At 37.0% G+C, this 12,280-nt stretch overlaps 1 protein-coding gene across 1 annotated transcript in view; it reads left to right on the top strand.

The window, feature by feature from the left end:
- Positions 1-1,290, top strand: part of MRPS35 (mitochondrial ribosomal protein S35) — a 54,266-nt gene extending 52,976 nt beyond the window's left edge. The window contains exon 8 of the mRNA XM_037847921.1: positions 904-1,290. Coding sequence (XP_037703849.1) covers positions 904-1,173 — 270 coding nt within the window. The 3' untranslated portion in view covers positions 1,174-1,290. The remainder of the gene's footprint in view (positions 1-903) is intronic.
- The last annotated feature ends 10,990 nt before the right edge of the window (positions 1,291-12,280 follow it).

Below are 12,280 nucleotides of genomic sequence, written 5' to 3'. Positions count from 1 at the left end.
CTCTACCTCTCTTTTAATACTTTAAAAAATGATAAAATTTCTTGGGTTTATCACCTTTAAAAGTTGTTATTCACAGTAGAGGATGATTCTGTAATAACCTATAGCTCAGACTATTGTTATGTGTTAATTTGGAAGGAATGTGGCTGGTATTCGGCACTTCTCTGAACCCAGAGCATATTATTTTTTAGCTGCATTGCTTGATTTTTCAAAGAATGTTATGTCTTCATTTAAAACATAAATCTGAACTGTATTACTATAAAACCTACCAGTGTTCCCTGGAATAACTTGTAATGATTTATGAAAGAAAAAAAAAGTAATTATGGGAACAGAAAACAAAGATAGTAACAAAGAAAATTCAAGAATATATGAAGTTGTTGTGACTAAAAATCATGTATTGTACATGTACTTTATATTTTTAATTTTATTATAATAATTAGTCTTCCCTGGCATCCCCAAGGCATGTTACAAAGATAATTACAATCACGTCTCAACTCTTAATTATTTTTAACCTGAGAAATGTGCAATGTTGATGTGTTAGAATTTAGGGAATAGGAAGCTGCCAAAATTGTTTTTTTTTTTTTCTCCTGGAAAAGAATATTGCTTTAGAAAAGAATTTTTGAAGGCAGAAAAAGTGTAAATTATATGGATAGAATTAAGAAGTGCTAACAGAGCTTGATAGCCTGGCATTCACATAGTAGTGTACAGCCCTGAAGCTGTTGGTCCAAGTGAATAACTGTGCAGGACAAGGAAAATAAATCAAATTGTAGATATAAGTTGTTGACGAAGTCATCTTCACACTTTGCAAACTTCTTTCTCCCCACCCACCTCCCCCATTAAATAAATTTAAGAAAACTATCTTTTGATAATACTTCTTAGAATTCAGAACTTGTTTTTTTCTTTCAGAAAACTGAAGAATGGGAGAAAAATAAGACTGAGGCAGATATGGAAGAGTATATATGGGAAAATAGCTCCTCAGAAAAAAATATCCTGGTAACTCTTCTCCAAATTAAAGCTGCTGACAAAAATATGGATGTGAATAAAGAAGAGCTCCTTAGTACTAAAGAAGTTGAGAATTATAAAAATTCTGTTGTCAGTCTTAAGAATGAGGGGGAAAATGAAAATACCATTTCTCAGTACAAAGAATCAGTGAAGAAACTGTTGAATTTGGCTTGAATATGAAGTAGGAAAATCAGCTTGATTTATTAATTTTATAATGTTATGCCTTACTTTGTTTAATGTATATGTAATCAATATCTAATTTGATATAAAATTAAAAATGTTTTAAAAATACTGTCTTACACAGGAGTTAAAATTATTCCTTTCACATAAATATGCAATGGGAATGATTATGTAAAACTTTTTGATTTATTCATTAGGGCATTTGAACTGATCTGAAGGTCTGTAATTTCTTCCGTCTCTAAAGTGTTTTGATTTCATTTCCACCCTAACAACTTTTAATATTCATATATCTATATACAGATACTTTCTGATTATTATTTTGTCACCTGCTATATTTCTTCCCTCACAAATTAACATTTATTGGTTGCTTTTGAATAATTGTGTTATTTGGGAAGCTAGGCCCAGAACTGTATGAAAGTCCCCTGGCTTGCAGGTCAGTGGTCTTCTCACATAATAATGTCTCCCCAACCCATTCTTTGCAGATACCAATTCTGGTAAGAAACAGATCCTCAGATGTATTTTCTAGCCTAAAAAAAATTTCCCATCTCTCTTTCAGGGTTGCTATATGTTGTTTAACATCCTACTTTCTATTTTATGGGGTTTATTTCTCCTAGTCCAAGCTTGCAGAAAAGTGAAGTGGAAATTAGCTTACTCAGCCTTTTGGATGCCCCAGTCACAGCTGCCATAACCCAGGAAAGAGATAAAAGGTATAAAGACCTTGAATTTAATTTGGGGCAAGGAGAATGGAGTAAGTAACAAAATGAGAACTGCCCTAAGGAACATTTTATTCAATTTAGCTGTCAATTAAGTATTTTTTTTTCATTAAATTCAGTTTTATTGAAATACATTCACACACCATACAATCATCCATGATATACAATCCACTGTCCACAGTATGATAACATAGTTATGCGTTCATCACCACAATCTATCTCTGAACATTTTCCTTACATCAGAAAGAATCAGAACAAGAATAAAAAATAAAAGTGAAAAAAGAACACCCAAATCATCCCCCCATCCCATCCCATTTGTCCTTTAGTTTTTTTTTGTTTTTTTTTTTTTTAATCTTCATTTTATTGAGATATATTCACATACCACGCAGTCATACAAAACAAATCGTACTTTCGATTGTTTACAGTACCATTACACAGTGGTACATTCATCACCCAAATCAATCCCTGACACCTTCATTAGCACAAACACAAAAATAACAAGAATAATAATTAGAGTGAAAAAGAGCAATTGAAGTAAAAAAGAACACTGGATACCTTTGTCTGTTTGTTTCCTTCCCCTATTTTTCTACTCATCCATCCATAAACTAGACAAAGTGGAGTGTGGTCCTTATGGCTTTCCCAATCCCAATGTCACCCCTCATAAGCTACATTTTCATACAACTGTCTTCGAGATTCATGGGTTCTGGGTTGTAGTTTGATAGTTTCAGGTATCCATCACCAGCTGCCCCAATTCTTTAGAACCTAAAAAGGGTTGTCTAAAGTGTGCATAAGAGTGCCCACCAGAGTGACCTCTCGGCTCCTTTTGGAATCCCTCTGCCACTGAAGCTTATTTCATTTCCTTTCACATCCCCCTTTTGGTCAAGAAGATGTTCTCCGTCCCACGATGCCAGGTCTGCATTCCTCCCCAGGAGTCATATTCCACGTTGCCAGGGAGATTCACTCCCCTGGGTGTCTGATCCCACGTAGGGGGGAGGGCAGTGATTTCACCTTTCAAGTTGGCTTAGCTAGAGAGACAGGGCCACATCTGAGCAACAAAGAGGCATTCGGGAGGAGGCTCTTAGGCACAACCATAGGGAGGCCTAGCCTCTCCTTTGCAGCAACCGTCTTCCCAAGGGTAAAACCTGTGGTAGAGGGTTCAACCCATCAAACCACCAGTCCCCTATGTCTGTGGTCATGTTAGCAACCATGGAGGTGGGGTAGGCGAATACCCCTGCATTCTCCACAGGCTCCTCAAGGGGGCACTACATCTTTTTTTTTTCCTTGTTTTTCTTTCTTTTCTTTTTTTTTTAACTTTCCCTTCTTTTTTAAATCAACTGTATGAAAAAAAAGTTAAAAAGAAAACAAACATACAATAAAAGAACATTTCAAAGAGACCATAACAAGGGAGTAAGAAAAAGACAACTAACCTAAGATAACTGCTTAATTTCCAACATGTTCCTACTTTACCCCAAGAAAGTTACCTAATATAGCAACATTTCTGTGAACTTGCTCCTACTATATCCATCAGAAATTAACAGACCATAGTCAATCCTGGGCATCCCCAGAACGTTAAATAGCTTATCTGTTCTTCTTGGATTATTGTTCCCCCTTCCTTAATTGCTCTCTATTGCTAGTTCCCCTACATTCTACATTATAAACCATTTGTTTTACATTTTTCAAAGTTCACATTAGTGGTAGCATATAATATTTCTCTTTTTGTGCCTGGCTTATTTCGCTCAGCATTATGTCTTCAAGGTTCATCCATGTTGTCATATGTTTCACGAGATCGTTCCTTCTTACTGCCGCGTAGTATTCCATTGTGTGTATATACCACATTTTATTTATCCACTCATCTGTTGAAGGACATTTGGGTTGTTTCCATCTCTTGGCAATTGTGAATAATGCTGCTATGAACATTGGCGTGCAGATATCTGTTCGTGTCACTGCTTTCCGATCTTCCGGGTATATACCGAGAAGTGCAATCGCTGGATCGAATGGTAACTCTATATCTAGTTTTCTAAGGAACTGCCAGACTGAGTTCCAGAGTGGCTGAACCATTATACAGTCCCACCAACAATGAATAAGAGTTCCAATTTCTCCACATCCCCTCCGGCATTTGTAGTTTCCTGTTTGTTTAATGGCAGCCATTCTAACCGGTGTTAGATGGTATCTCATTGTGGTCTTAATTTGCATCTCTCTAATTGCTAGTGAAGCTGAACATTTTTTCATGTGTTTCTTGGCCATTTGTATTTCCTCTTCAGAGAACTGTCTTTTCATATCTTTTGCCCATTTTATAATTGGGCCGACTGTACTATTGTCATTGAGCTGTAGGATTTCTTTATATATGCAAGATATCAGGCTTTTGCCAGATACATGGTTTCCAAAAATTTTTTCCCATTGAGTTGGCTGCCTCTTTACCTTTTTGAGAAATTCCTTTGAGGTGCAGAAACTTCTAAGCTTGAGGAGTTCCCATTTATCTATTTTCTCTTTTGTTGCTTGTGCTTTGGGTGTAAAGTCTAGGAAGTGGCCGCCTAATACAAGGTCTTGAAGATGTTTTCCTACATTATCTTCTAGGAGTTTTATGGTACTTTCTTTTATATTGAGATCTTTGGTCCATTTTGAGTTAATTTTTGTGTAGGGGGTGAGGTAGGGGTCCTCTTTCATTCTTTTGGATATGGATATCCAACTCTCCCAGCCCCATTTGTTGAGAAGACCATTATGACTCAGTTCAGTGACTTTGCGGGCCTTATCAAAGATCAGTCGGCCATAGATCTGAGGGTCTATCTCTGAATTCTCAATTCGATTCCATTGATCTATATGTCTATCTTTGTGCCAGTACCATGCTGTTTTGGCAACTGTGGCTTTATAATAAGCTTCAAAGTCAGGGAGTGTAAGTCCTCCCACTGCGTTTTTCTTTTTTAGAGTGTCCTTAGCAATTTGAGGCATCTTCCTTTTCCAAATAAATTTGATAACTAGCTTTTCCAAGTCTGCAAAGTAGGTTGTTGGAATTTTGATTGGGATTGCATTGAATCTGTAGATGAGTTTGGGTAGAATTGACATCTTAATGACATTTAGTCTTCCTATCCATGAACATGGAATATTTTTCCATCTTTTAAGGTCCCCTTCTATTTCTTTTAGTAGAGTTATGTAGTTTTCTTTGTATAGGTCTTTTACATCTTTGGTTAAGTTTATTCCTAGGTACTTGATTTTTTTAGTTGCTATTGAAAATGGTATCTTTTTCTTGAGTGTCTCTTCAGTTTGTTCATTTCTAGCATATAGAAACATTACTGACTTATGTGCATTAACCTTGTATCCCACTACTTTGCTAAATTTGTTTATTAGCTCTAGTAGCTGTATCGTCGATTTCTCAGGGTTTTCTAGATATAAGATCATATCATCTGCAAACAATGATAGTTTTACTTCTTCTTTACCAATTTGGATGCCTTTTATTTCTTTGTCTTGCCGGATTGCCCTGGCTAGCACTTCCAGCACAATGTTGAATAACAGTGCTGACAGCGGGCATCCTTGTCTTGTTCCTGATCTTAGAGGGAAGGCTTTCAGTCTCTCACCATTGAGTACTATGCTGGCTGTGGGTTTTTCATATATGCTCTTTATCATGTTGAGGAAGTTTCCTTCAATTCCTACCTTTTGAAGTTTTTTTATCAAAAAGGGATGTTGGATTTTGTCAAATGCTTTTTCAGCATCTATTGAGATGATCAATTGATTTTTCCCTTTTGACTTGTTAATGTGTTGTAATACACTGATTGATTTTCTTATGTTGAACCATCCTTGCATGCCTGGAATAAACCCCACTTGGTCATGGTGTATGATTTTTTTAATGTGTCTTTGGATTCGATTTGCAAGTATTTTGTTGAGGATTTTTGCATCTATATTCATTAGGGAGATTGGCCGGTAGTTTTCCTTTTTTGTAGCATCTTTGCCTGGTTTTCGTATTAGATTGATGTTAGCTTCATAAAATGAGTTAGGTAGTGTTCCATTTTCTTCAATGTTTTGAAAGAGTTTCAGTAAGATTGGTGTCAGTTCTTTCTGGAAAGTTTGGTAGAATTCCCCTGTGAAGCCATCTGGCCCTGGGCATTTATTTGTGGGAAGATTTTTGATGACTGATTGGATCTCTTTGCTTGTGATGGGTTGGTTGAGGTCTTCTGTTTCTTCTCTGGTCAGTCTAGGTTGTTCATATGTTTCCAGGAAATTGTCCATTTCCTCTACATTATCCAGTTTGTTGCCATACAGTTGTTCATAGTATCCTCTTATAATTTTTTTAATTTCTTCAGGATCTGCAGTTATGTCACCTTTTTCATTCATTATTTTGTTTATATGGGTCTTCTCTCTTTTTGATTTTGTCAGTCTAGCTAGGGGCTTGTCAATCTTGTTGATCTTCTCAAAGAACCAACTTTTGGTGATATTTATCCTCTCTATTGTTTTTTTGTTCTCTATGTCATTTATTTCTGCTTTAATCCTTGTTATTTCTTTTCTTGTACTTGGTTTAGGATTGGTTTGCTGTTCATTTTCTAGCTTCTTCAGTTGATCCATTAGTTCTTTGATTTTGGCTCTTTCTTCCTTTTTAATATATGCGTTTAGTGCTATAAATTTCCCCCTTAGCACTGCTTTTGCTGCATCCCATAGGTTTTGGTATGTTGTGTTCTCATTTTCATTCGTCTCTATATATTTAGCAATTTCTCTTGCTATTTCTTCTTTAACCCACTGATTGTTTAGGAGTGTGTTGTTTAACCTCCAGGTATTTGTGAATTTTCTAAGTCTCTGATGGTTATTGACTTCTAATTGTATTCCATTGTGGTCAGAGAATGTGCTTTGAATAATTTCAATCTTTTTAAATTTATTGAGGCTTGTTTTATGTCCCAGCATAGGATCTATTCTGGAGAAAGTTCCATGAGCACTAGAAAAGTATGTGTATCCTGGTGATTTGGGATGTAATGTCCTGTATATGTCTGTTAAATCTAATTCATTTATCAGATTGTTTAGGTTTTCAATTTCCTTATTGGTCTTCTGTCTGGTTGATCTATCTATAGGAGAGAGTGATGTGTTGAAGTCTCCCACAATTATTGTGGAAACATCCATTGCTTCCTTTAGTTTTGCCAGTGTTTCTCTCATGTATTTTGTGGCACCTTGATTGGGTGCATAGACATTTACGATTGTTATTTCTTCTTGCTGAATTGCCCCTTTTATTAGTATGTAGTGGCCTTCTTTGTCTCTCAAAACATCCCTGCATTTGAAGTCTATTTTATCTGAGATTAATATTGCTACACCTGCTTTCTTTTGGCTGTAGCTCGCATGAAATATTTTTTTCCATCCTTACACTTTCAGTTTCTTTGTGTCCCTGTGTCTAAGATGAGTCTCTTGTATGCAACATATTGATTGTTCATTTTTTTTGATCCACTCTGCGAATCTATATCTTTTAATTGGGGAGTTTAATCCATTTACATTCAACGTTATAACCGTGAAGGCATTTCTTGAATCAGCCATCTTATTCTTTGGTTTATGTTTGTCATATTTTTCCCCTCTGTCTATTAATATCCTTTATTGTACCCATACCGAATCTCTTGAGTACTGAACATTTCTCCAAGTCTCTCTGTCCTGTCTTTGTTTCTCTGTCTGTAGGGCTCCCTTTAGTATCTCCAGTAGGGCAGGTCTCTTGTTAGCAGATTCTCTCAGCATTTGTTTGTCTGTGAAAAATTTAAGCTCTCCCTCAAATTTGAAGGAGAGCTTTGCTGGATAAAGTATTCTTGGCTGGAAATTTTTCTCACTCAGAATTTTAAATATATCGTGCCACTGCCTTCTCGCCTCCATGGTGGCTGCTGAGTAGTCACTACTTAGTCTTATGCTGTTTCCTTTGTATGTGGTGAATTGCTTTTCTCTTGCTGCTTTGAGAACTTGCTCCTTCTTGCTCCTTCTCTTCTGTGTTTGACAGTGTGATCAGTATATGTCTCGGAGTGGGTTTATTTGGATTTATTCTATTTGGGGTTTGCTGAGCATTTATGATTTGTGTATTTATGTTTTTTAGAAGATTTGGGAAGTTTTCCCCAACAATTTCTTTGAATACTCTTCCTAGACCTTTACCCTTTTCTTCCCCTTCTGGGTCACCAATGAGTCTTATATTTGGACGTTTCATATTATCTATCATATCCCTGAGGTGCATTTCGATTTTTTCAATTTTTTTCCCCATTCTTTCTTTTATGCTTTCATTTTCCATTCTGTCATCTTCGAGGTCACTGATTCGTTGTTCAACTTCCTCTAGTCTTGTACTATGAGTGTCCAGAATCTTTTTAATTTGGTCAACAGTTTCTTTAATTTCCATAAGATCATCCATTTTTTTATTTAGTCTTGCAATGTCTTCTTTATGCTCTTCTAGGGTCTTCTTGATTTCCTTTGTCTCCCGTACTATGGTCTCATTGTTCATCTTTAGTTCTTTGAGTAGCTGCTCTAGGTGCTGTGTCTCTTCTGGTATTTTGATTTGGGTGCTTGGGCTTGGGTTATCTATATCGTCTCGTTTTTTCATATGCTTTATAATTTTCTGTTGTTTTTGGCCTCGTGGCATTTGCTGAACTTGATAGGGTTCTTTTAGGATTTGTAGACCAATTGAAGTCCTTATCTCTAATTTATCAGATCTACAGCTTCGTGGAGTACACTTTCTGTAACTAACCAGCAGGTGGCGTCCACGAGCCACCTGTTCTCCACAAGCCAGCTCTCCCCTGCTTAGCCTTTTTGGTGAGTGGGGGAGTGAGTCTTGTGGGGTCCAATTGGTGTACCAAGCTTGCGTGTGTAGTTGGTGTTGCCTGCCCTGTATATGGGGCGTGTTTCTGGGCAGTCAGGGAGGTGGGGGGTGGCTCTAACAATCAAATCTCCCTGGTGAGCCTAGAGTTTTAAAGCTGCTGCAATAGTCTAATCCTTCAGTTCAGTCCTGCCACAGTTTGTCTCTGCACTGACCCACAAGTCCTTGGTATTGGCGTATGGTTCCTGAGACTTGCAAGTGGGCCCCTCTTCCAGGCCGTGCACCCCGGGTCCTCTGTTGAGGGATGACTGTGCTATGTCACAGGTGACTGCCGTCTCCCCAGGGCGGTTCTGGGCTGCTGGGCTGTGTAGGGAGGCTCCCAGTCTGCTGAAATGATGGCTGAATTGGGCTTTGTTAATTCACACTGCTCTACCTTCCCAATTCTGGGACAATCAGCTGAGGTTGCAGGGAAGGCTAATGTCCACGCCCAGTTTTGTGGTGTGTGCCTGTTATTTGAAGCACTTCCGTCACACTGGGTTGTCTTGGGCAGTTCTGGGCTATGGCGCTGGCGATGGGCAGGAGTGTTTCCTGTCCACCAGGATGATGGCTGTGAGTGGACACCCCCCTTTTCTTGGGAAGTTGTGGTGTTTAGTGAATTTTCTCAGCCGCTGGATTATTGCATTTTGTCTCAGAGCTCTCCTAGTTCTGCTCTTGACTTGACCTGCCCAAACTGCAAGTCTTTGAAGCTTTCTGTATTGGGCTTCTTAGAGTAATTGTTTTAGAAAAAGAAAAAAGGATTAAAAAAAAAAAAAAAAAGAAAAAGAAAAAAAAAGGGCCCTCCTCAGAGATCTAATGGGTTATTGAAATGCTAAGAGACAAAGCAACCAGGGCCATTAAGGAAAGGTCCACAGGGCAGAGAGATCAGCTTTTCTTCGGGATTTGCATATGCGCCTCAGGGCCTGAGCTCGGGCCTGGGCTCTGCCCTTCCCCTTTCTATGTTCACCAGAACTCCAAAAATCCTCCGCTTTTATTTTGGAGTTTTTTGTGTTGTTTTTTTTCTATGCCTGTCTCCTCTCTGCTGGGCTGGCTGCTCTCAGATTCTCTGGTGTCTGGTCTCAGTCTATCTATGGTTGGAGTTTGGATCAGCAGAATGAGTTTCTGATAAGGGCTGCCGCTGCAGTTCTCCCTTCTCCTTCCCGGAGCTGACAGCCCCTCCTCCCACGGGACTGAGCCTGGCAGGGAGGGGCGCGGGTCCCCTGGCCGCAAAAACTTACAGATTTCGCTGATCTCAGCAGTTCCACGTTTTCATGAGTGTTGTATGAAGTATGCCCAAAGTCAGATTGCTCTGTGGTGTCCAGTCCACGCAGTTCCTGGCTTTCTACCTACTTTCCTGGAGGAGTAACTAAAACATACAGCTCACCAGTCTGCTATCTTGCCCCGCCTCTTCAATTAAGTATTTTTAAGTATATCAAGTCATTTCTTACCCCTTCCAAAGTTGTCAATAAGTGATTAATTTAAAATCAAAACAAAGGAATTATTGAGAATTTATTTGCCTAATAGATTTATTTTGCCTGACAGAATTAAAGAACATATATGGAAGGCAAAAGGAATTTCAAAGCAAATGCCTAAAAGATTTCTATAAATTGAAAGTGTGATTTGGTGTTAGCAAGGCCAAGGGACTGGATTGTAAAGCACAATATTTTGACTCTGAGTACGAAAAAAGAGAGGGGCCATGCTGTATTCCACTGGAAGGAATCGCAGGTGAAAAGTAACGTGAATAAAACTGAATTTTTAGGTCAGATTTAGAGCATTATCTGAAAAAATATAAAATTTCAATACATTTAGAGACCCATATGGTGTTAAGGAAAACTCAAGATACAGAAACAGGATTGAGGAAAGAAACATTTTTAAAAACAGTAGAAGCAGAGAAAAGGTAGTCATTTGAGAACCTGTGAAGAGGTGGTAGGTTTGGATGGTCTGTTGTGTGGTAACAATACAGTGCACAGGAAAACAAATGTAATTCTGACCTCAGCACTCTTAGGCTGCAGTCAATGACTGTTGCCAAAGGCAAAATCTTAGCGCTGAAGGAATAATTCAAAAGTGCCTCAAAAAGATAACAGTTGCTGTCATAATTTTAGCAATATTTAAGTAGTGCTATTTGTTGTTAATCAGATCCACAGCCTTTCAAATCTATTAATCCAATATATGCAATGAATATTTTATTTATCCTTATAGTGATATAGTGAGGATTCCAGGGAAGACTTTGCTATATTGATATGCAGTCACTTCTGACTTCAAATTCTTTAAGTTATACAGCTAAGAACTTGCTTAAACATTTATCAACTAAGACATAGAACAAATCTATTTTCTTAATTTTAGGGTGCATATTTTCTTTCCATTATTGGTATTTTATAATATTGGATATGTATAGACTTTTTTTAAAAAGGTTTGACTAGTTACAAAATTATAAAGATTTCAGTATAATGGTAATGCCTAAATGTGCTATTAGTTATTGAGTGGGTCCTGAGATCTCAGATTATCTTTAAAAATGTTACATTTTATGCCGAAACTCCCTTTGGTTCCTTTGGCTTCCAGAAAGGGCATAATATTGAGCTCCAAATGTTTTTTGCCCCTTGGCTGACTTTGGTCTGGTTGCCACTCCGTAAGTTTACTCATTTTAACTGATGGCCAAAGGTACAGGCTAAAGAAGACAAGGAGTATGAGTTTGTTTTCTTCCAAAGGTAAATATGCTTTTCCCAAATTACATGCATTTCTGTGAAATAATGTAAACTTTAGGGAATGAGTAAAATTCTGAGAAATCCCAGAAAGAAATCTTTATTTTTCCCTAGCAACCTCAGTTTGTTAGGTGACATTTAAATAATTTATATATACTTTTTTTAAAAGTAAATAATTTTTCATAAGACTATATGTACAAATAATTTTTAAAGTTTTCAGAATAGATGTAATCTATTTAGATTTTTATATCCTCTCCCTAAATAACATGGGTTTTTAAAAAATGCCTTAGGAAAGAAATTGATAAAATTTATGAAACTTAATATTATGAATGATTAGCATGTTAGGGTAAATTGTTTAAATTTTTTAATCACATATTTATCTATGGTTAATATTACCCTGATAAATATTTTTATACTTCTCATATTTTAAAAAGAAATAGACACTTTTCCACCCAATATTAACACCGAAGAAAAAAAATCCTCTTTTAAGCCACTAGACAATTTGTTCTTACATATGAAGGCACATTATTATTTTATTAAGCTTGTAATAGATATTTTTCTTTATTCTTTATGCTTATTGACTGTCTCAAAATCTGTTCTCATATTAAAAATAGGTTTTAGGGATGAAATTAACCTAAAGTTTAAATCATTGGAGATGAAAATTACAGTTTTCTCCACTTCATAGTATGAGTGTATGATTTTGGGAGTAAGTCTGATGTAAGATTTGGACAGATTTAGGGAGCTGAAATACTCAGAGTTAATACTTACACACAGGAAAACAGAATGTATACAAGTGAGGGATGTAAACTAAAACTCCCAAGCTTTATTCAACAGAAATCAATACAAAAAACTCAAAAAGTTTGGTACCATAGTTATTGCAAGGCATAATTAATAGAAGGCATCTC

Source organism: Choloepus didactylus, chromosome 8, assembly GCF_015220235.1.
Source record: "Choloepus didactylus isolate mChoDid1 chromosome 8, mChoDid1.pri, whole genome shotgun sequence".
Taxonomy (NCBI): Eukaryota; Metazoa; Chordata; class Mammalia; order Pilosa; family Megalonychidae; genus Choloepus; species Choloepus didactylus.
This window is presented reverse-complemented; position numbering and strand designations above follow the sequence as displayed.